This window comes from Rhincodon typus, chromosome 6 (genome assembly GCF_021869965.1).
Source record: "Rhincodon typus isolate 14 chromosome 6, sRhiTyp1.1, whole genome shotgun sequence".
NCBI lineage: Eukaryota > Metazoa > Chordata > Chondrichthyes > Orectolobiformes > Rhincodontidae > Rhincodon > Rhincodon typus.
The window spans coordinates 82048689-82072624 of NC_063337.1; the positions used below are offsets into that span (position 1 = coordinate 82048689).

At 37.4% G+C, this 23936-nt stretch overlaps 1 protein-coding gene across 1 annotated transcript in view; it reads left to right on the forward strand.

The window, feature by feature from the left end:
- mycbp2 (MYC binding protein 2) overlaps positions 1 to 23936 on the forward strand; it is a 214825-nt gene that overhangs the window by 21536 nt on the left and 169353 nt on the right. The window contains exon 2 of the mRNA XM_048598403.1: positions 19664 to 19667. Coding sequence (XP_048454360.1) covers positions 19664 to 19667 — 4 coding nt within the window. The remainder of the gene's footprint in view (positions 1 to 19663; positions 19668 to 23936) is intronic.

Here is a 23936-nt window from a genome sequence, read left to right on the forward strand (position 1 = left end):
TTTTCCTTGATCCTACCTGCTAAAGACTTCTCATGTCCCCTCCTGGCTCTTCTTAGCTCTCTTTTTAGATCCTTCCTGGCTAACTTGTAACTCTCAAGCGCCCTAACTGAGCCTTCATGCCTCATCTCTACATAAGCCTCCTTCTTCCTCTTGACAAGAGATTCAACTTCTTTAGTAAACCACTGTTCCCTCGCTCGACCACTTCCTCCCTGCCTGACAGGTACATACTTCGCAAGGACACGCAGATGTCTTATTCATTAAGGCTTTAATTATTGTTGGAGGATTTTAAAAAGATTTCATACTTTATGGTTTCTGCCTTTAATCCCTTTCATAATTTCTCTTGGTTTTATTTTCCATATATTCAGATAGCACATTAAATAAATACTTGGAGGTATGCTTATAGACAAAACTTTGATTGGAACTCAACGAAAACTCTTCAATGCAATTAAAGGAGACAGACCATTCCTTGCCAGGTTCACAGGCAGGTCCCCGATGCACTGTTGAGGGTGTGGCTACATTCTGATTCAGTAATTTCCACAAGTTATAACACACAAGCCCACAGAAAACTGTAAATCAAATTAATGGCGAGCATCACTCCTTTACCACTGACCACAAAATCTGTGACTATGTAGCATTTCATGATAACTGATGTACGTGATTAACATATATTTTAATATAATTTATTCTAGAGTTCATATATGAGCTAGCAGTGTGGGCATTTTGATCACTGTCTGAAGGAGTTCAATTTTTAACTTCTAAGTATTTTTATTGGCGTGAGGATTGCTCTTAAAAACAAACAGCCTGAGAGATAATTCCTGGAGTATAATAACAGGAGTTTGCTTTCATTGGCAGAATTTCTACAGTGAAGAAAATAAACATGTGTGCATTAGGCTTTCAATTTAAAATGTTTCAGAAATTATGTTTGTGTTTTTCTTTCGTTTATGGAAACACCCATAATTTGGGAAAATCCTTTGGATTTCAGTCAGTTTCCGCACATACCTTGGATGAAACTGGATGTGTAAGACAGTTATGCCTGTCAAAAGGAATTGGGCTAGAAATGTTGAAAAATATGTTACCTCAAAGTAAGGAGTTTAGTTTGCAAGTTCCACACCATAATTGTTTAGTTAAGAGCACTGAAGGAGCTTTTTGAAGCTGAGAAAATCTAAGCTTAGTTCAATCAACATTCCAGCAAGAATCCATCAGATTCTCAAGGCAGGAAATTGAAGCCACAGTTAAATTAAACCTTACAGAAAGGAGTTCTCCCTGGAATGAATGCTGCAAAGAAATGCTTTTGAGAGTAATGGGATTGTGTTTTGTTCGGCTTCAAGATCTTTAAACTTGTGAAGTGCCTAAATAGTTCACTTTATTCTATTTTAACTAGATTTCTTTTGCACAATATAATTGTTTAATTGTTAAAAGCAAATCTGCACTTGTACTTGAGTGAAAGATCACCTTGTCAGAAGTTTTAAAAAGCATGATCTATGAAGCCAGATTTCAGTTTAGGGTCTGGCTTCTCCATAATAACATTAGCAGAGATCATAACACAACATAAAATCATCTAAGCAGTGTGGCAAATGTCTTCTGAGCACAAATGTGAAGGATGGCTTTTTTGCAAGGTTAGTACGTTAGCAGTCTATAAATTAAAAGAAAGATACAATGTGTTCACAGTAGCATTGTTTAATGTAATTTGGGCATACAATAACATTAACTTGATTTTCAGGTACATTCTGCTTAATCAAAACAGGATATGACTGTCAAATTACTGTAGGCAATGAGCTTGAAGTATTTTGCTTGGGAAACCTCAAGAAGTTTTAGGTCTAATTCATATTTAGTTTCTTCTTATTCAAAAAGATTGCCTTCAATTGAAACGTAAACAGTCCCAATCACTTAACTGCCTGTACCAAACAGTGTCATATAATGAAAAAGATGGCATTTGAACTATCACGAGTCCATCAGCTCCTGTGCCATTGACTTGCTCATTTCACATAAGCACTGTAAACACTTTTATTCAAATGTTTATCCAACTCCATTCATAAATTATCGAATAAGCTTTCTCCAACCCTTTCAGTAGTGCATTAAATGCAACAACTCCCCTCATACAAAGTAACTCATTCTTCTTGGGCTAATCACCTTAAATCTCTGCTAGTTACTTGTCCTTCTGTCACTGAAAACTATTTTTTATTCACCGTATTCAAACCATTTGCCATTTTCAGCACCTTTGACAAATCTCCTAAACTCTTCTGCTCTAAATAACAACTTCAGAATCCCAAGCCTTTTCACATAGCTAAAGTCTCTCACCCCTAGTACTACACTAAATAAACCTAATCTGCAACTTCTGAGGCTTTGGTATCCTTTCTCAACTGTCATGGCCAGAAGGAGCATTGTATTCTAAATAGTATTCTATAAAGGTTTAGCGTAATTTAATTAAATTTCTTGTTTTATTAACAAAACTATAAAGCACAGTACCTAAACTACCTTTTCAATTTGCCTGCGCACATTTAAAATTTCGAGCAACACACATGCCAGATTTCACTATTCCTGTTCTTCACCATTCCAATTAAAAAATGTACCAGTTTACATTGTATACCCTCACTCCTCCAACCAAAACTCCACACTTGAGGATTACATTTGCCCTGTCATGTCTGTCAATTTCACCAATCTAGGTCTTTCTCAAGTCAGCTATTATCATCTTGACTGGTTAGCAAATTTGAGCTTTATACTAATCTGCACACCTCCAAGTTATAGCCTGCGCACCCAAGTTCATGTCATTAACATTTATTAAAAGGTAAAAGGGGTCCTCATACAGGACCCTAGAGGGCACAACTGCGGGGAAAATAATTGTTCAGCTCTACCTCAAACTCATGGATTCTAAATTGTGCTTATGGTTTCCTATTTGGTAATTGGTAACAATAGCAAAGAGAGGGTAGTGGAGAGGCAGAAAGCTTTAGAGAGGAAATTCCAGAAATGGGAGCCTAAGCAGTTAAAAGCGTTCCCTTGCATTATAATTATTGTTAATCATTAGCCATTCCTGGTTGCCGCAGAGCAATGCTGCTTTCTTTCCAAACTACTGAAGAAATAGATCTACTCACCTTTGTTCGTGTTTTCACTTTGGACTTGGTTTTCTGCTTCCTTTTAAGTTTCTTCTTGCTCAAACCCTTTTTATTTCTGAAACAGCAATGAAAATTTAAGAGTTAAAGATGCACTACACAACTCAATCTTTGCAGCTTTTCCAAAACAAAGTCAAACCAAACATTTGGAAAAATTTAACAAACATAAATTTGAAATAATTTAGCTGTAATTTCGAAATGGCAGAGAGTCAGAGTTGTACAGCACGAAAACTCACTCTTCGGTCCAACTCATCCGTGCTGACCAGATATCTTATTTTCCTGCATTTGGCCCATATCCCTCTGCACCTTTCCTATTCATATATCCTTCCAGATGCGTTTTAAATATTGTAATTGTACCCGCATCCACCACATCCTCTGGCAGCTCGTTCCATGAAGGCACCATCCTTTGCGTGAAAATGTTGGCCCTTTGGTCCCTTTAAAATCTTTGCCCTCTCACCCTTAACCTATGCCTTCTAGTTTTGGACACCCCTACCCTGGGAAAAAGACTTTGGCTATTCACCCTATCCATGCCCCTCATGGTTTTATAAATCTCTATAAGGTTACTCCTCAGCCTCCAATGCTTCAGGGAAAACAGCTCCAATCTATTCAGCCTCTCCTTTTAGCTCAAACTCTCCAAACCGGCATCATCCTTGTAGTTCTTTTCTGTACCTTTTCAAGTTTCACAACATCCTTCCTATAGCAGAGAAACCAAAATTGACACACTGTTCCAAAAATGGCCTAACCAATGTCTGTACAGCCGCATCATGACCTACCAACTCCTACATTCAGTGCACTGACCAATAAAGCCTAGTGCACAAAATGCCTTCTTCATTACCAGTGGCTGCACCTTTAAGGAAATATGCAACCACTGAATTAGCACTACATTAATATATGTATTAACTATTAAACAAACATTAAAAAAGTTTATCTTTAGTAATTTGACATGCCAACAATTTACTCTGATAAATCTATAACTTATGCATAAATTAGAACAGGGCTACTTTGAAAACATCCATCTGCCTCAACATAGAATCAGTAAGTTGTTTTTAATAAGGCAAGAATTCTAGTGGCTTTTTTGATGGATTGTAACCTTGTGCACCATATTTAACCAATTCACAGTACAGTAACCTTTTACATAGATTTCTGAAAACGAGAGAACACCAGAATTAAGTAGACAACAATTTACCACTTCTCAGACAGCCCTGAGTTTTCATTTCAAAGTGCCTGCACTCTGTTGTATTATGGTGTACCTACAATCCCCACTCCCACAGTGAGTCAGGTCCTCACTGCAAATGGGCTAAACCCAGCATGTGGAACTATTTCGACAACTTTTATTCATTCAAGTTTAAAAGTGGAGAACTTTTTTTTGCAACAGTGCATTTGCTAACATTACAATATTAAAAATTGAAATTTTCAGCAGCACAAAAGAGTTTTATCTGTAAAAATCTGCTTCAAAATTGCATGGAGTGTTGAAATTGGACAAATACTCAAGAGCCCTTGCTTTATCTTGGACACAGGGCGTTCTACATGAAAAGCAGAACATTCTTCCTTGCAAAGTGAAATAGTACTCAATGTACATTGTCCAAGTATACAACTTACAGTACATGTATTACTACCTATAAATTTGACATCATAAACGCCTATTTCTATCGCTGTAAGTTACCCATTTCGGTTCTTGTTTCAACCTAACAACGAAAACCTTGATCCATGTTTCTGTCAACTTCATGCTAGGCTACTCTAATGTTCTCCACAGCAACCTCCCATCCCGCATCCTGCTCAAAGTGAGCTCATCAAAACTATACTGCCCGTATCATAGCCTGCATCAAGTCCCACTCGTCTGTCATCCTTACGTTTGCTGACATGTGCCCAGCAATACAGCATCTCCATTTTAAAATTCTCATCCTATTGTTCAAAATCCTTTAAGGCCTTCAAACATTCCTTTTCTCTGTAACTTGTCCAACACTCCTTAAAAACACCACATTTCTTCAACTGAGTAGGTAATCGCCCTTACTCCATCTGCATCACCACTAGAGGTCTTGTCTTCATCCCTTGGACTCAAAGCCCTTGAATTCCCTCCCTAGCATCTCTTCAAGTTGCTTTTCTCCTGCAAGACTCTTTTAAAACATGCTTCTGACCAATCTTGTGGCCAGTCCTCTTAATACTTCCTCCTTTGGCTAAATGTCTATTTTCACCTTATGCTTTGTGAAACATTATGCAATGTTTTCCTATATTAAAAAGGTGCTATTGAAACATTGTGGCACTATACATATTTTGATCTTCCCAAGAATAACAGATCTTCATATTTTTCTTTCTCCAAAGGAAAATGCCATATAAAGTAATCTTTGATAAAAATAAATCCACTGCCTCACAAAACAGTGGAAATGTTCTGCGGCATTTTGTAGTTCGTTCCCTACTTCATTACCTTAATGAGACAAACATGGCTATCATATCAGTATTTTTAGAAACTTGTGGAAAATCCTACGATTATGTCATTGATAGTGATTTGATTATAGCATGTACAGATTCAGGCAAGCATTTGTAATGAAAACAAAAAGCCCTTTAATATCTTTCCTATAAGTGTTTGGGGTCCAAGAATACGGAGGACATGCCATGTATGAAACATCTAATTAATTCCTCAATATTTTTAATTTTCTCTCATAAAATGGACAATTTAGTCAAGTCACTGCTCTGAACAAACCAAAATTTAAGCTCACAAACTAAAGGACCACAATCATGAGTGACTTCAAAATTATGTGGATTCAGATTCTTTCAAAAAAAAAACAAAATTGTGGCAATTAAAAATATTCTCAAAAGGAGTGGCTACAAAAGCCTTTTGGCAAAGACCAATACTAGGATTAAATAAAAGCAAAGAAATTCTATTGAAACAAATATGCTTTATAGAAATTATTTAGCCATAACAGGTCAACTTTCTTGTTCATTCAGGCAATGTGAGCTTCACTGGCTGGGCCAGCATTCATTGCCCATCTCTAATTGTCCTTGACAAGACGGTAGTGAAATGCATTTTTGAACCACTGCAGTCCATTTGGTCTCAGTAGACCTACAATATTGAGTGTGTTCCACTATTTTGACTCGCAAAAATGGAGGAACAGCAATATATTTCCAAGTCAGGATGATGTGTGACTTGGAGAGCTTTCAAGTGATTGTGTTTCCCTGTGAATCTGAAGCTTTTGTCCTTCTAGATGGTAGTGGTTATGCATTCAAAGGTGCTGCCTGTGGAGACTTGCTGAATTTCTGCAGAAGACGGCACAAACTGCTGCAGAATTTTCCCAGAATACAGGACTTTTAGCATTCACTACCATATTGCCTTACATATTTTTCAGAGTTTGCACTTTCCAGATTTTAACACCACTATTAAATTAAAATTGGACTATCCCACCGGTCACTGCAAAAAAAAACACACCCAATTTTCATGAAATGAGATTTAGAATGAACAAAGTAATTATAAACTTTAGGGTTGGATTTTTGAATTTCTCTAAAATCTCAGAAATGAAATCTCCTTCAGCTAAATATCACTGAGTGACGCTTTGCTTATTCAACTTAGAACTGAGAATACTCTGCAGATGAGTTTGCAATCAGCTTCTGTGATTTGTCATATCAGGCTAAACCCAAGGATGCAGAAATTCTGTATGCTACCCAACCTAACCCTTCTCCAGCTAAAACCCAACCAAGTCTTGGGTTGCTCAAATTGTTGACCTAAGCAACCTTTTGTGGTATTGGCCTGTAGAATTTTGAAGATATGGGGCAAATTACTAGGTTGCTTTTTCCATTTTAAGCAGTAGGAGTATTCCCCTCTCAACGTAAGCAGTTTTTTGGGCGATTCATTGATCCATTTGACCAATGCAAAATAAGTCGATAAATGTGAGCTTGTTTGTAATCAAAGGTAACTTTTTTTTCATTCAAACCGCATCATCTCCTCCATCTATGTATTCAGCCAAGATCAGTATGATTAATCCCCAAGTAAAATGATTATTTATGTCAAAGTCTATTATCGTCAAAAATCAAAATTTATTATGAATTTTCAGAGATAACAAAGTTATGTTAATAAAAACAGTTAGAGGCAAGTTTTTGGTTATCTCTACACGGTATTTTGAATCCAATGAAAAATAAAGAAACAAAAGTTTCAACATTTCTTGCAATGAGATTTGAGACTCCTTGGAAAACCCAACTTACCACTGCCATATCAGCTTGAGTTTAAAAAACTGTGGGAACTTCACATGACATCCACCCCATTAACACTTCGCCTTAGATCGAGACTCATTTCCTTAACTTCAATTGGGTCAATAGGCTGAAGCGTGGCAAACAAAGCTTAATTTAGATAAATGCGAGGTATTGCATTTTGGTAAAAACAAACAAAGACAAGACTTATACAATTAAAAGTAGGGCCTTGCGCACTGTTGTAGAACAGAGACCTAGGAGTTCAGGTACATAATTGTTTGAAGTTTGCTTCACATATAAATAGAGTGGTTAAGGCGGCATTTAGCATGCTTGCCTTCATTGCTCAGACCTGTGAATACAGGAGTTGGGACATTATGTTGAGGTTGTACAGGATGTTAGTGAGGCCTCTTCTGGAGTACTTTGTCTAGTTCTTATCTCCATTATAGGAAGGATATTATTAAGCTGGAGAGGGCTCAGAAGAGATCTACCAGGACATTGTCAAGAATGGAGGGTTTGAGTTATAAGGACAAACTGGATAAGCTGAGACTTTTTTCCCCCACTGGAATGTATGAGGTTGAGGAGACTTTATAGAGGTTTATAAAGTAATGAGAGGTATAGATAAAGGTGAATGACAAGTGACTTTCCCCTAGGGTGGGAGATTTCAACGGTAACAGGCATATTTTTAAGGTGAGAGGAGAAAGATTTAAAAAAGACAAGTGGCATTTTTTTTTAAACACAGTGGTTGGTGTATGGAATGAACTTCCAGAGGAAGTGGTGAATGCAGGTACAGTTACAACTTTTACATGACATTTAGTTAAGTACATGAATAAGAAATGTTTGGAGGGATATGGGCCAAGCGCAGGCAGGTAGGACTAGTTTATTTTGGGATTATGGTCAGCGTGGACTGGTTGGATCAAAGGGTCTGTTTCTGAGCTGTATGACTATGACTCTCACTCACAAATCATCCATGTTCCTCGACCAAAAAGGAAATCAAGTGATTTGCTCTTTACACAGCAAGCATAAAATGAAAATGCAAGTCCTTTAGCCCATTATTTCCATAGAGCGTGCAGAATTATCAACACTATAATCATCCAAAATAAACATTTGTATTAATACCTCCTCCCTAAGATTAACAGCACAAGATACATGTTAATCACACTTCCTACTTCCATTATCTGAGAGAAACATCCTACATATTTCAAGACACCACCTCCTAACATTCAAAGTGAGACGGCAGGCTCACTATGAGAGAAATTTACCAAAGACAAAACTTCACAACACAAAGTGGCAAAACAATGCAAAAATACTTGGGATGACAGATTCAAGAAACAAGTCTATCCTGCAACTATAATAAAGCATTTTAAATTAGAGAAACTATTGTTATTTTTTAAGGAAATCGGTTTATGACCTGTACCATTAGCAATTTTACAACTACTAGCTAAGTTGTCCAAGTTAGTATGTGTTGTTTGAGGAGCCTAAAAAACACAAATAAATGCATTCAACTGTTCACCTTGATCTATCCAAAGTAAAGAAATTCAAATTTAAATTACAGATGAATTAGATTAGCATTAAGAATTAAATTATAATCCAGGAAACTACACACTCCAATAAAATTAATCTCTCTAAATCCCAAATAAATGAACATTTGCCATTCATATGCTCGATTTCACACATTTCCTAGCAACTAAAATGTGTTTATGCTTACATCTGAAATTCTATAAACACAAAGTAGTTAATTTACAAAACTTTACATAATTGCCTGTCTAATCATTCATTGTGCAAAATAAAGTAAACATTAAAAATTAGCAGAAGAGTGACTTTAAAGATTCATGCATTTTTAACTTGAAGCTCAACCTAAACAATTAAAATGCAAATAAATCAGCCTTATTTGCACTTATATTAATTTGTTAATTTATATTCATTTTAATTCTTAAGGGACTGGAGATAAAGAATGACTAGGTGTAGAGCTGGATGAACACAGCAGGCCAAGCAGCACGAGGGGAGCAGGAAGGCTGACGTTTCGGGTCTAGACACCTTGTTATCTCAGATTCTCCAGCATCTGCAGTTCCTACTATCTCATAAAGAATGACTTATTTCCACCCAAACATCATTGTCACAACAGTGGTTAAATGCTAATTAGAACAAATTACTCAAATGCTAAAATTTGCAAATAATAGCAACATAGAATTAAACCTGGTGAGCAGCTCTACAAGAGTCATGGTACTCATCTTCAACTGAGCAAAAGGTCAAATTGAATAATGCCAAGCAGAAAATTAAAACTTGGCATTAAACATCTTTAAAGGGAAACTTTTGCAATATTTATATCACCAGAAATATACAGGGAATGCTATTATTACAATAAAAAAATTCAATTGAAGATTGTCTCCCAGTTCTAGACAGACTACCTGATCTTCAGATTATTTAGGATACAGACAATTTTGTTTGAAGAAATTGGATGAAACTGTTGTCCCCAAACAAAAAAATAGGAATTTGGGTAAGTTTTGGTACCAAAACTTGGGTAAGACAAGTCTAAGTAGTACAATAAAGCTTCAAATAGCTGAAAAACTAATGTTCATCTTTCATTCTCTTAATAATTATCAATAGTTAGTAGCTTAATTGTATGTTTGTTGAAAAAAAAATTCAATCTTGAGCAACAAAATCTGCCTTTAAAGTTCTAGAAAAAGTTGTACATGAGTCACAGGAATTTTTTTTTTAATCTTTAGCTTCCTGTTTCCAACAAACTATTCCTTACAAGACAATTAAAGCATTGCAATCATGTTCCCATCCATATTTAAAAAGGAGAAAATTCCCTTTTTCAAAATTACCAAAACTCAAGTTGTTACTTAGCAACAACTTAGATCACTTAAGTATTTCAATACCTGCCTCACTGTAATTTTATCAGTTTTTTTTGGTTGCAAATTAATTTTAGTTTTAGTCTGAATTTCACAATGTGATATTCTAATACTATCTGACCATTGGAGAGGGTGGCAAAATGCCCCTGGATTTATAATAGTCGCTCCAGTGAAGTACTTAGCCACTGTATAACTGCAGCTTGAGTTTAAGTAGTACAAAACTTGAAAGTTCCAACTGAATATTGAGTTGGTAATCCCTTATTTGCCAATCTAATAAACATGCACTGCTTTGAGGAATCAAAATTTCTGGTGTGAGCATTGTCAACTCTCAGTTATACCATTGTGGGTTTAATGCCTCAGTAGAAAATCCAGCATACCACCTACGGCGCAAGTATTGCGCTGTTTGTGGTGCTATCCCTCACTTAGGAGGTCGAACCATCTGCCATCACAGGTGGACATTAAAATTTCCAGGCACTATTTGTAGCCTGGTTAACAGTTATCTAAGCCAGCATACCTAAGGAATAGATTATACAGTCATTAATCTTACTTTTGAGCAAAACCTTGTGAGCAAGTTGGCAAATGCATTTTCTTTCATACAAAAGCAACAACACATCAGAAAGTACTTCATTCTCTACAGTGTACTTTGATACAGTGTGAAGTAGTGAAAAGCATCAACTAAAAGCATCAACTCTTTCTTGATTACTCTTCTGATTCAACATGAAGCACAACCATTGTTCTGTGCAAATGTAACATAATTAATAATCCAACTAAGCCAATTAGAAAACATTCTAGCCCAGAAGGGAGTGCTGCATTTTCTTTGAAATGTGTTCACTTTCAACATAACATAGGTGAACAAACCTTTTCATGCGCCCCTCTCTGAAATATCATTAGGCTTAACAGTTTCAGCAACAAAGCAGTATCATTAATTTTAATGCCTTGGTTGAAGTTTAGAATGTGAATGTAGTTCTTTAAAGGGTTTAGACTTCTTGTATGCCCATTGGTGATCCACGGCTCTCCCATACAGCAGCCTATTAGCTTGTTGTGGTTGGTTCGCTTGCCTGCCGAGCTGGTTCATTGTTCCTCAGCTATTTCTACTAAACCTACTCTAAAACCTTACAGCCTACTACCTTCCCAGTGTTTTTGAATGCTGAACCAATTATCTAAAGAAGTTGCAGGAATATAGCTCAATCTGGAGAAAATCTACCCTGTTGTAAAATCCAGAATACAAAAATTTCCACCGTGTTGGATATTAAATATCCTAGTCAAGTCAACATTTCTTCTGCTTTAAACACATTCTCTTGTTTAGCATGAGAGCAAGTCCAAATTCATTACATGCTAGCAAAAAGCTGTTGTATAGCTCTTTAAGCACCACTTCATTGCAGCACTGATTGTAATATTGCTCATATGGCACAGTGATAGTGTCCCTATCCCTGGACCATAAGGTCTGGGTTCAAGTTCCATCTGCTGTAGAGGTACGTCATAAGACATCTGAACAGGTTTTGTAAAAATCTGTGGGAACTACAAAGGGTTCTTGTTGTGGCGTAGTGGTCATGTCCCTAACTATGAGCTTAATGGCCTGGGTTCAAGTCTCACCTGCTCCACAGCTATGCAATAACATCTCTGAACAAGTTGATTGGAAAGTACCTACAGGAATTACAACATGGAAACAGGCCACCTAGTCCATCCAAAGTATATGAGTCCCGCGTATAAGTAACATGAATTTTATTTTGCTTCCATTTCCTTCTAAACCCACTTCCTTTAATGATCCATCTAATCTGAAAATACAGATGTGGGGGTTCGCTAAACCTAATTCACTAGATGACAAATGAAGAACTCACAAGATCAGATAAAACATCAGTTTTACAACCCACCCAACAATATTCTCTTGATTTCAATTGAGCGCACAAAAATCAGGTGGGATGGAAAGTCAGCTTTGCACTTGGCCCCATCAATTTCTTCTCAGGCAGGTTAAGATTGCCTCCAAGGTCTCTGCTTCAATCGTGAACTCCATGTCTTAACAGCCCTCAAATCTTGTCTGCTCAATCTCAAATCTCTTATTTATTCTTACACCTATGCCCGCATATTCTAGATCCTCAGCCACTAGAAGTGGTTAGTTTCTACCTTACCTGACTAGAAACTTCAATTTTAATCACATCACCCTGTATCCTTCATTTCAACTGAAACAGCTCCAAATTTTATAAAATATATTTCCTTTCAACAGTCAGCATCCTAACGAATGAAACAAGAACAGAAATTGCTGGAGAAACTCAGCAGGTCCAACAGCATCTGTGGAGGAGAAACAGAGTTAATGTTTCAAGTCAGTGACCCTTTTGTGTAAAATTCAAAACTACAAATAGTATTTCAAATATTTCTAATATTGCAAAATTACTTTGACTTTTCTGTCTTCCACCACTAGCTAATTTTATGACTAATCAACTTATCGTCTGCTCTCCATGTCCTGAGAATGTGAACCATTGAATTTCCTCTACTCTATAACATCCCCCTTTCACCCAGTCAAACGATAAATTAATAAAAAGAATTGTGCTATCTCACATGAACAAACCTTCTGTCAATTATCCACTATATTATCATTATTTGCTTGCACTTCTATTTGGTCCTCAGAGATTTCCTGTGGTCATTTCAATAACATTTGTAAATTTGGACACTGATCTCTTAAGCGCTGCTGTGATGTATGCAGTTAGCTACAGCAATTGCAGAACAGATCCTCTGGACACTGCTTCCCCTTCCAGCAATCTATCACAGAAAGGCTGAATTCTACCTTAATTCGATCCCAAATCTACTTTCAAGAAGGATCACCAGAAAGCAGTTGGAGGTAGAAATGCTGGCCAATTTGCTGCAGAAAATTATCAACTTCCTCTGTTAACCTGATCCCAAGTGGTTAACTCAGAACATTAAAATTGGAGAATTCCAAAACCAAGGATATACATTTTAAAACATATCATAAAGATGTGGTAGTACTGAAACATAGACATTGTTAAAATGTGTAGTAGAATTCAAAGTGCAACATTGCTCTATACCTGGCCTGTCTATTCCAAATGGCAGAGATAATTAACATGCATACTATATTGAGACCGCAAAACAAAAAGGGACAAATACATTGAAGGGACAACGACTCGTCACACTACACTTCTGTCTCCTAGGCAGGGCACCTCCATGAATACTGGTGCTTTGATCAAAAAAAAAACAACAGTGAGAATGTTTACTTATAAAGCCTTATTTTCTTTTCTAGCCATCATGTCAAATATGGTGTAACAAGTCAAAATAAAAATGAAGCCAATCTAGATCTATGCTATTGATTTTAAAATGTCACAAAAACTACAGCAATAAAACTTCTGTAAAACAAACATGGTACTTATGATAGATAGTTAAAAAAGATATGCTCCATAGGTATCCGAAACTTAGTTTGCTTTTTTATCATATTATTTGATGTGATTAAATGATAAAACTGCAATGAATGTTAAGGAATAGTAAAATGATCAATAAAATTGCAACATATTTATCAATTACTGGCAACAAAATGGATTCTACATTATATAAAAGAGTACAGTATTTTAAATAAAATTAGAAACCAAGCAGAAATTAAGCTGGTAAATAGTAACTATACAACAGAAAGTAAATCCTGCTAAACATGCATCCTACATAAAAACAAGGAAGGTGTGCAACTACATTTTAATGTTGTTGAACAACACATCAATACTACACCATTTTAAGCTGCAATTGGCTATTATGAATCACGTTTGCATTATTGATTGCAAAATCTCCAAACCTTGCAGCCCATCTCTGCCAGTGCTCCATTTTATTTTGTTATAAATGTAATAAATTCAATAATAACTACAATTACAAGCACTATGATAACTCACAGGCTAAAACCTTAAAAGGTGAGACTTCATTGCTTTTATCTCAGTAGAGTGTGAAATTAGCATTTTTAAAGCATACATGGAAAGCAAAATTCTAGTCTCATCACCATGCAATCCCAATTTCATCAGATTGGTCTGGACTTTCAGACTTTAATGATGGCAAAGTTCAGTATTCGCTGTCATTAACATTGTGAAACTGACAGCTATTTCTGGTGTCTGCACAGGTAGAGTTCAACATAAATCTACAAGTTGCTATCTACAATTTCCTGCTCTTCCATAAAAACCAATTAGAAATCACTGGATTGACATTAAGATCCTCCATTCTCACTGTAAAAACACTTGAACAAATGTTACCCTTGCCAAATGAAGTTTGATACTTCAGCTTTCAGGTTCTACCCAAGCCCCAAAAACACTACTTAACTTTTACTGTTAAATTGGAATTTGGTAAAACTGCAACAGTGAACAAAATACTTGCTTATTACTTCCTAGTTAACCAACTGAAAATTCTTGTATCTGGTCTGGTTACTTAATCTGCTTGTAAACATTACTATCGATGGATGTCAACAATCATCATTTCATTGGCCCCAAAATTAATCAAGATATCATGCCAAATAGCTCACTAGATCTTTGTGGTCAACTTTCTTTTATGTCAGCTCTCACTGCCATTATTTTAACAATAACTACAAAATCCAGCTTATTATGATCCTTGCAATAAAACATGCCTGCTGTACAATAACAGAACAGTAATTTACACAAAACTATTTCTGAACAATGACTTCATCCATTGCTTACTATTGTGATACCAGGTACCAATCACCTGATTAGAATACTGTTGACAAAAATTAAGTTCAAGCAAAGCACCTACTAAATTTACAGATTTACTAAATTTCTACTAAATTTTCAGAGACTGAATATTATAAAGATTTTGAAGCTTGATTGTTAAAGATGTTGTAATTCTAAATTACCATTTTACCGCTAGGTAGATACACTAATTCTTCAGATATAATTATTTCACAGTAAGTCATGCTTGGCAAATTTGTCTAAACCTTTAGAACAGGAAACTAAAGTAGCAGACAGGGAAACTCCAATGGATGTAAATTATAGGACCTTCTGGAAAGCATTTGATAAGGTTCCTCAAAAGATCATGTCATGTAAAATTTAAACTCAGGATGGAACTGAAGATATTGACCCAGTTAGGTGGTGGTGGGTCAAGCCTGCAAAAGCAAGCTATGTGCACTTCAGAGTGAACAAATTTGACAGGAGCTGAAATTTCCATATCTCGACAGCAGGTTCACATGCTAACCTTAAGACAATGGAATGTTTGCAGCCTTTTGATCTTATTGCGGTTTCTGACTTCAAGACACAGTCACCAGCACTCAAAATCATGTGACACCTAATTACATTAGTTTAATGGTCGTATGCCTTAGTTAGCTTTAAGCAGTTGTCTGAAGTCAATGGCTTTCCTTGTTGAATGCCAGCAGCACAAGGTGGTGGTGCAGGAGAATGCCTGCTTACATAGAAGTTTGGTATCAGCAAAGTTAATTTAGTGGTGATGAGCGAGCTAGAAAGAGGGAAAGGCCTGTCATCTTGGACTTGGGTGAGAGTAGTTAATCAAAGTTAAGACAACAAGGCCAAATGGGCAGTGTCAGTAGAGTCACAGACAAGTTCACCTACAGGTGTTGTATGGCAAAGTGCCGTACAATATTTCAATTATCCAAAGAGAGTTTCATGTCAATGTTCTATACAATAAGGGAGTGCCAACTGAGATTGTAAATTCAATTTTGCCCCACAGAATGGCGAGTATACCCCCAGATATTCAGTAAAGAGCATAGGAAAAAAATCACAACATTGAGCTTCTAAGAGAGTTAAGGGCATTTCCCTTAAGTGAAAAGAAAGTGTGCAAAACACAAGTACACCTTTATACTTAGCTCTCTGATTAAGCTGGCCTTAACAAATAATTATGATGCAAAAATGAACAAAGTGAAACCAATGTAACTTGAAATATTTACAAGTAAAATTTAAACTTAACATGCTATCTTTGCCTTTCAATTCATCTAATGTAGTTGCAAGGAAAATCTGCAGGAAAATTGTTGCCACGAAGAACCTCCCTTTTTGCCAGGACATTTTGTGTCTCACCTTACAACATTTGCAACATTGTCAGCCAAAAGCGGATTTCACCAGAGAAAAAGATTGCCCTGCCAAGTGATCACACATTCCCTATGCATACTATTGGTACTTTAAATTTAATTATATAAAAAAGTAAATGTGAAATTCAATAAAATAGCTTCTCAGAACACATTAAGAATGGCAGGATGCATGATCTTGTCACAGTTGCAGCATGTGGAAGTTCTTGGATGCCAGTTTGGTCCACAGCAAGTGCTTGAATTAGGCTCAGCGTTCATGAGTGGGTGGCCTAACTACAGGCGCTGCAATGCAACATGGTGAAGGGAAGTTGCCTGGATTCACTGTAGCAGGAAGCAGTCACACTTAAGGTTGGATCATCTGACTTGCTTAGTGCTCACTGAAACAGGAAAGGAGACCCAAAGTGCAGGAGGTCAGAAGCTTCAGCCTTTGCAACTGTCGCAACAAGTTTGAGGTTCTTTAAGCCGGTCTGGATGAGTGGGAGGATCACAGGACAGAAGAACTAACTGACCATGACACCATGATAAAGAAAGCCATTCAAAAAGGGGAATAATGAGGAACACTGTAGTAGCAGGGAACAGTATACTGAAGGGCATTTAAACCACTCTCTGCAGTAAAGATTATTAGTCAGCTGCATTGCCTGCCAAGTACCAGTGTTCAGAAAATCTGCTCAGGGCTAGAAACAAACTTGCAGTAGGAATGGAAAGATCCAGTTGTTGCGGTCCATGTAGGTACCAATAACATGGGCAAGTCAAACGAGGTTTTACTAAGTCAGTACTACGAGCTAGGTAGAACCTCAAAAAGGTCACATCATTAACAGAGGATGTGTAAACCGGAATAGGGAACTCAGATTAGAGAGATGAATGCGTCTCAGACTCGTGGCTGAGATCATGCTGGGCCTAGCATTCTTGTCGACCGCATACAACTAGAGAAGTAGCTAGAATTTGAAACTAAACAGTGAGGACATGGGATCAAGTTTGGAAAGATATGGTAAATCAGACAGTAGAGTCAAAGCCAAAGGGAAATTTATTAGGCAAACCGCAACAGGAAAGGATACAGTATAATTCTGAGAGTTATAGGTACGTCAGAAGGCAACCCCTTTTAATCAACATAGCAACTGAACGGTCAGACTGGAAAACGTAGCCTAGATAGCAGTTCATAGAGTGCTTTCAGCATAGTTTCTTGGATAAGCACGCTCTGAAGCACACCAGAGAGCTGACTACCTAAGACCATAACATACAGCAGCAGAATTAGGACATTCAACCTATCGGGTCTGCTCGACCATTTGATCATGGTTAAAAGCCCCTCAGCCCCATTCTTCTGCCTTCTCTCCCATAACCCTTGATCCCTTTATTAATCAAGAACCTATCAGTCTTAAATACACTCAATGATTTGACCTCCATAGTCTTCTGCAGCAAGAAGTTGCACAGATTCACCACTCTTTGGTTGAAAAAAATTCCTTGTCTCAGTTCTAAAGGGTCATTCCTTCATAGCGAGGATGTGCCTCAGATCCTAGTCTTTCCTACTTGTGGAACATCTTCTCCACACTCACTCTATCAAGGCCTCTCAGTATTCCAAGTTTTCAATGAGATCTCCCCTCATCCTTCTAAACTCCATCAAGTATGAACCTAGAGTCCTCAAATACTCCTCATATGACAAGCCCTTCATCCCTGGATCATTCTTGTAAACATCCTGGGACTCTCTCCAATACCAGCACATCCTTCCTTTGATATGGGGCTCAAAACTGCTCACAACATTTCAAATGCAGTGTGACAGAACCTTACAAAGCTTCAGCAGTAAATCTCTGCTCTTGTATTCTAGCTCTCTTGAAATGAGTACCTACATTGCATTTGCTTTAACTGCCAACTGATCCTGCATGTTACCCTGAAGAGAATCCTGAACTTTGAGGATCATATTTCCAAATCCTTTCCTTGTTAGAAAATAGTCTATACCTCTATTCTTACCACTGAAGCACATAACTTCACACTTTCCCACACTGTATTTCATCTGCCACTTCTTTGCCCACTTGGCTATCCTGTCCAAGTCCTTCTGCAGCCCTCATGTTTCCTCAACATTCCCTGCCCTCCACCTATCTTTGTGTCATCTGCAAGTTTAGCAACAATGCCTCTAGTTCCTTCCTCCAGATCATTAATGTACAATGTAAATAGTTGTGGACCCAAGTGACCCTTGCAGAACTCCACTCGTCACCAGCTGCCATCCCGAACAAGACCCGTTTATCTCCACACTGTGCCTTCTGCCAGTCAGCCAATCCTCTATCCATGCTCGTACCTTGTCCCAACACCATGGACTCTTATCATATTTAGCAACCTCCTATATGGCACCTTGTCAAAGGCCTTCTGGAAATCCAAACACTTCACATCCACTGGCTCTCTTTTGTCTAACTTGCTGATCACCTCCTCAAAGAATTCTAACAGATTTGGCAGGCATGATCTCCCCTTGAAGAAGCAATGGTGACTCAGCCCAATTTACCATGCACATCCAATCTCATCCTTAAAATCTTACCAAGGACTGAGGTCAGGCCAACCAACCTACAGTTCCCCAAATTCTGCATTTCTCTCTTCTTGAACAGGGGTGTTACATTAGCCATTTTTCAGTCCTCTGGAACCTTCCCAACTCCAGTCATTTCCTGAAAGATCACCACCAATGCCTCTTCAATCTCCCCAGCTCTGTCCTTCAGAACTCTGGTGTGTAGTCTAATGGGTCAGAGTGATTTATTTACTATACTTGGTATTGTACAATGAGATAACATTAATTCCCATAGGGAAGGCTGCCTTCAGTAGCACTGACGGCAAGATCACTGAATTTTACATTAAGTTTGGGGAAGAGATGAATGGTTGAAAGACTATTTTCAAAAATCTTAACAGGATTATGAGGCCACAAAAGCAGGGCTGGCAAAGTGAACTGACAAATCAGAATGAAGGATGTGTCAGAAATACAACAGTAGAAATTTAAGGGGACATTTCAGAAAACACAGAATAAATACATTTCAGTGTACACTTGACTTGTGCTTTTTTGATGCTGAATGGGTTCTGGATATCAAAAGGTAAGCCATTCTCTGCAGAACACCCAGCCTCTCATCTATTCTTGTAGTAGAGATATTTATGTCTGTGTTTGATCCAGTTCAGTTTCTGGTCAAGGTGTTGACAGTGCAATATGCAACAATAATAATTTTTTTGAATGTCAAAAGAATCTAGTTAGATTCTCTTGTCTGGTCAAGTCACTGGCTGCTAGTTTTGTAACATGAATGCTATTTGGCACCTTGGACTCCAAAGTCAAATATCATCTAGGTTTTGCTGTGTGTGAATATGCAGTCTGTCATTCTCAGAGGAGTTGTTAATAGCTTTTCACTGTTGACAAAGTACCCTGTTCTATCCTTCGAGTCAAAAGTGGATGGCCTGGCATTTGCCACATTTGCTTTATTAATATGTTTGTAATTTTGCATTTCCATCTATACTGCTTATATTGTTGCCTATTTGCATGTTTTTAGCAAAGTACGTGGCTTTCCATTGCATCATTTATCATTAAATACAGTTAATACTTGAGGTCCCAACTCAGATTCTTCAGAGACACCTTCATAAGACGATCCTCCCCATCCCATTCGCTTCAAACAGCTTCCGAGCATTTACGCTCTTCCTAAGTAAGGTGACTGATACTGCGCACAGTACTCAGACATGGTCTCATCAGTGCCCTGCATAACAGACGCATAACCCCGCAACGTTCTATTAGCTTTCCTAATTACTTGCTAAAACTACATACTATCTTTTACAATTCATGCGTGAGGAAATCCAGATCCTTCTGCATTTCTGAGTCCTGCAATCTCTTACCATTTAGAAAACATGCTTTTCTTTATTCTTCGTGCCAAATGACAGTTTGACATTTTCCTTCATTTTACTCTATTTGCAATCTTTGCTCATTCACTTAATCTAGCCATTATTATCTTTTTATAACTTTGTTTTCTTCACAACTTAATATCTTACCTATCTTTGCGTTGTCTAAATTTTGACAAACGTCTTCCATCTCTTTATCTGAATCATGTATATAAATTGTAAACAGTGGAGGTCACAGCACCATTCCCTGTGGACCACCATGTATTACATTGTGCCAAATTGAAAAAAAATACTTGTGTCTACTGTCTGCTTCCTGTTAGCCAACTGATCTTACTATCCATGAAAACATGCTACCTCCAAACTGAGTACTTTTATTTTGTGCAATAACCTTTTCTGTTGTCAAATGTCTTCTGGAAATGTAAGTGCAGTGTATCCATTGGTTCCTCTTTATCGACAGCACATTACATTCTCAAAGAACTTGAACAGATTGCTCAAGCATGATTTCCCTTTCCTATACCAAGCTCTGCCTGATTATCTTGAACTTATCTAAGTGCCCTGCTTTAACTTTTTCAATAAAAGCTTCTAACATTTTCCCTGTAATGATGTTAAGCTATTTGCCCTGTCATATCCTGCTTTCAGTCCATTTTTTGAATAATGGAGTTACAATTGTTATTGTCCAATTTAATGGCACTGTCCCCAAATAATTTATTATCTCACTAGCCACTTTTAAGACCCTATGAAGTCCATTTCGCTCCAGCCTACAGGTCTAACAATTTACTCAGTACCACTTCTCTGGTGATGGTGAGTTTCCAGAGCTCATCCCTCCCTTCCATTTCCTCATTTATCACTGCTTCTGGGGAGTTACTTGCATCAAATATAGGCAAGACTGATGGATAATACCTGTTCAATTTGTCTATCATTTTCTTATTCTTCATTATTAATTCTCCTTAATTCAGCATCCCTTTCTGTAGAATCAATGCTCATCTTGTCAACTCGCCTTCCTTTAAATATTTAATTTTAAAAATTCTTACTATCCATTTTTATATTTCAGGCTAGATTCCTCTGGTACTGTAAATTTTCTCTATCGTATTTTGGGTTTTTTTTTTTTAAATGTTCTCTCCAATCTTCTGACCTGCCACCTGTTTGTGCACAATTGTGTACTGTTTCTTTAAATTCAGTACCATTTCTAAGATTTCTAGTTAACCAGGGGTAGGGCTGAAGAATCTAACCACATCTCTTTGACATTCAACAAAATTATTATTGTGGAGTGTTGCACTGTTGACACTGTGACCAGAAACCGAACTGGATCAAACACAAATAAATATCTATGCTACAAGAATAGGCGAGAGGTTGGGTGTTTTGCAGAGAATGACTCACCTTCTGATATCCGGAACCTGTTCAGCATCAAAAAAGCACAAGTCAAGAGTGTGACAGAATGTTATGCATTCAATTAGATGACTGCTACTGCAACTAAACTCAGGTTCAACACAATCCAGGACAAAGCTGCCTGCTTAACTGGCACCCCAAAACCTTAAATACTCGCTCCCTCTACCATCTGCTTATAATGTGTTCAATGCATGCCATCTACAAGATGCACTGCAGCAACTCGCCTGGATTCCTCCGAATCTTTCTGTGTTTGGTTTATGACAAAATCCCTAGTAAAAAGTGTACCTGAAGTGGATTTTCCAAACAGGTATTTCAGTTGTTTTTGGTGTTCAAGATATGATCATGCTGGAGAATTAATCCAGTGGCAGCTTCAAGTATTCCATTCTCAAGAGACAACCCTTCTAATCACACCAGCCTGATTCTTTTTCACTTCCCAAAAATATCATACTGCAGTTAGAGACTGTCAATTTAGCATGAATTGCTGCCAGATTACTTTGGGGGTCCTGGCCGAGACATGTATCCTGGGAGCTAATTAAGCCTGTCAAAATTATTTTATGTCACAATAATGTCCTGGTGTCTCAAATTTTGTTAGTCAGTTAACTGCCAAAGCAAAATAATGGACAAATTCACAAGATAGAATCACTGAGAATCCTCCAAATCTGGAATTTGAATTATTCACCATGAAGCTTTGGCCTTCTAATTTCTTGTGTCTAACATATTAGACAATTCAGACAAAGCAAACAAAATATATTCTACCAAAATGCTAAGTGCACACAGAACTATCTAATCCCAATAATCTTACGAGAGCTTCTAGGAAACTGGACTTGGCTGAATTAATACAAACACAACAATTACAACAATAACTTTACATCAAAAGTACTTCATTGACAGATCATGAAAGGCACTATACAAGTGCAAATCTCTCAAAATATTTTAGCTTTTTTCACTAGCTTGAATCCAAAACCTTGACAACCCAAAGTTTGCATCTAAAACTAAGGTAGCTAATCACTGAATCAAAGTGGCTAGTTTATCCTTCTTTTGACCATGAGATCCTTACAATTTGGACAGGTACATGAATGAGAATGGTTTAGAGGGATATAGGCCAAATGCAGGCAAGTGGGATAGTTTAGTTTGGGAAATTTGGTCAGCAAGGACAAGTTGGACTGAAGGGTCTGTATCCACACTGTACGACTGACTATAATTGTAACTAAAATCTATTAAAATAAATTATTTCAGCTTCTGTTTGTAGAGGAGAATCAAATTAAATTATACTGCCATTTAACATTGATACAAATATCACGTCTGGTCACTGTGCTCCAAGACAACAGAGATGTCATTTCAAGCACAGTTATATCTCAAGGGAATTAACATTGATTCTTAAAATATTCAAGAAAAACTGTGTGCGCATATATTGTCTAGATCATTTGATGGTTAGCTTAGATTTACCATGTTTAATTTTATTTATGTTTCCTTGCTCACCAGAAAAATATTGAGCGCTTATTTTAGAAACAAAGAAAATAAGAAACTAAGTAGGCCATTTGGCCCATCAAAACCACACTGCCACTAAAAATGGCAGTGGCTGATCCTCTATCTCAATGCCATTCTCCTGTGCTCTCCATACCCTTAGACACCTTTAGATTCTAGAAATATATTTCGATGATTTGGCCTCCTGAACCTTCTGTGGTAGAGAATTCCATAGCTTCGCCACCCTCTGGGTGAAAAAAATTTTCATTTCAGTCGAAAACAAGGCTGCACACAATACTATAGGCGTGGTTTCACTAAAACCTTGTATAACTGCAGCAAGATTTCCTTGTTCCTGTACTTAGTCTCGAAATGAAGACCAACACATCATTTGCCTTCCTAACTGCTTGCTGCACCTGCACGCTTGCTGCACCTGCATGCTTGCTTACAATAACCAGTTAAGCAACAACCCCCAGGTCCCTTTGTATATCAATATTTACTAATTTGTGACCATTTAGTTAATATTCCATTCTGCTTTTCCAAACCGAAGTGGACAACTACATGTTTATCTATGTTATACTGCATCTGTAATGTAAAAGGTAAAGTTATCATAGTCCTACCAGACCATAGGGCTGCACTCAGTGAATTGATGGTGGTTTAACACAAGGGTCACCATGCCTCAAGACTAGGAGAGAAGTTGAAGAGAGTTCTGCATGGCACCTCAGCCAGTGCAGAAACTGAACCCACGCTGTTAGCATCATTCTGCATTCCATCCAGCCAACTGAGCTAACTGACTCTCATCTGCCACATACTTGCCCATTCACAACTTGTCTAAGATTGTCCTGAAGCCTCTTTACATCCTCATGAATCATAACCACACCTAGTTGTGTGTTCTCAGCAAACTTAGAAACATTACCCTTAGCCCTCCCATCTAAATCATTGATATTATTATGTATAGCTGGGGCCCAAACACTGATCCCCATGGTGCCCCACTTGACATCACCATCCATTCAAAAAAATGATACTTATTATTAATGTTGCCTGTCTGATTTTTTAAAAAATATGTCCAGAAGTGCTCTTACACAA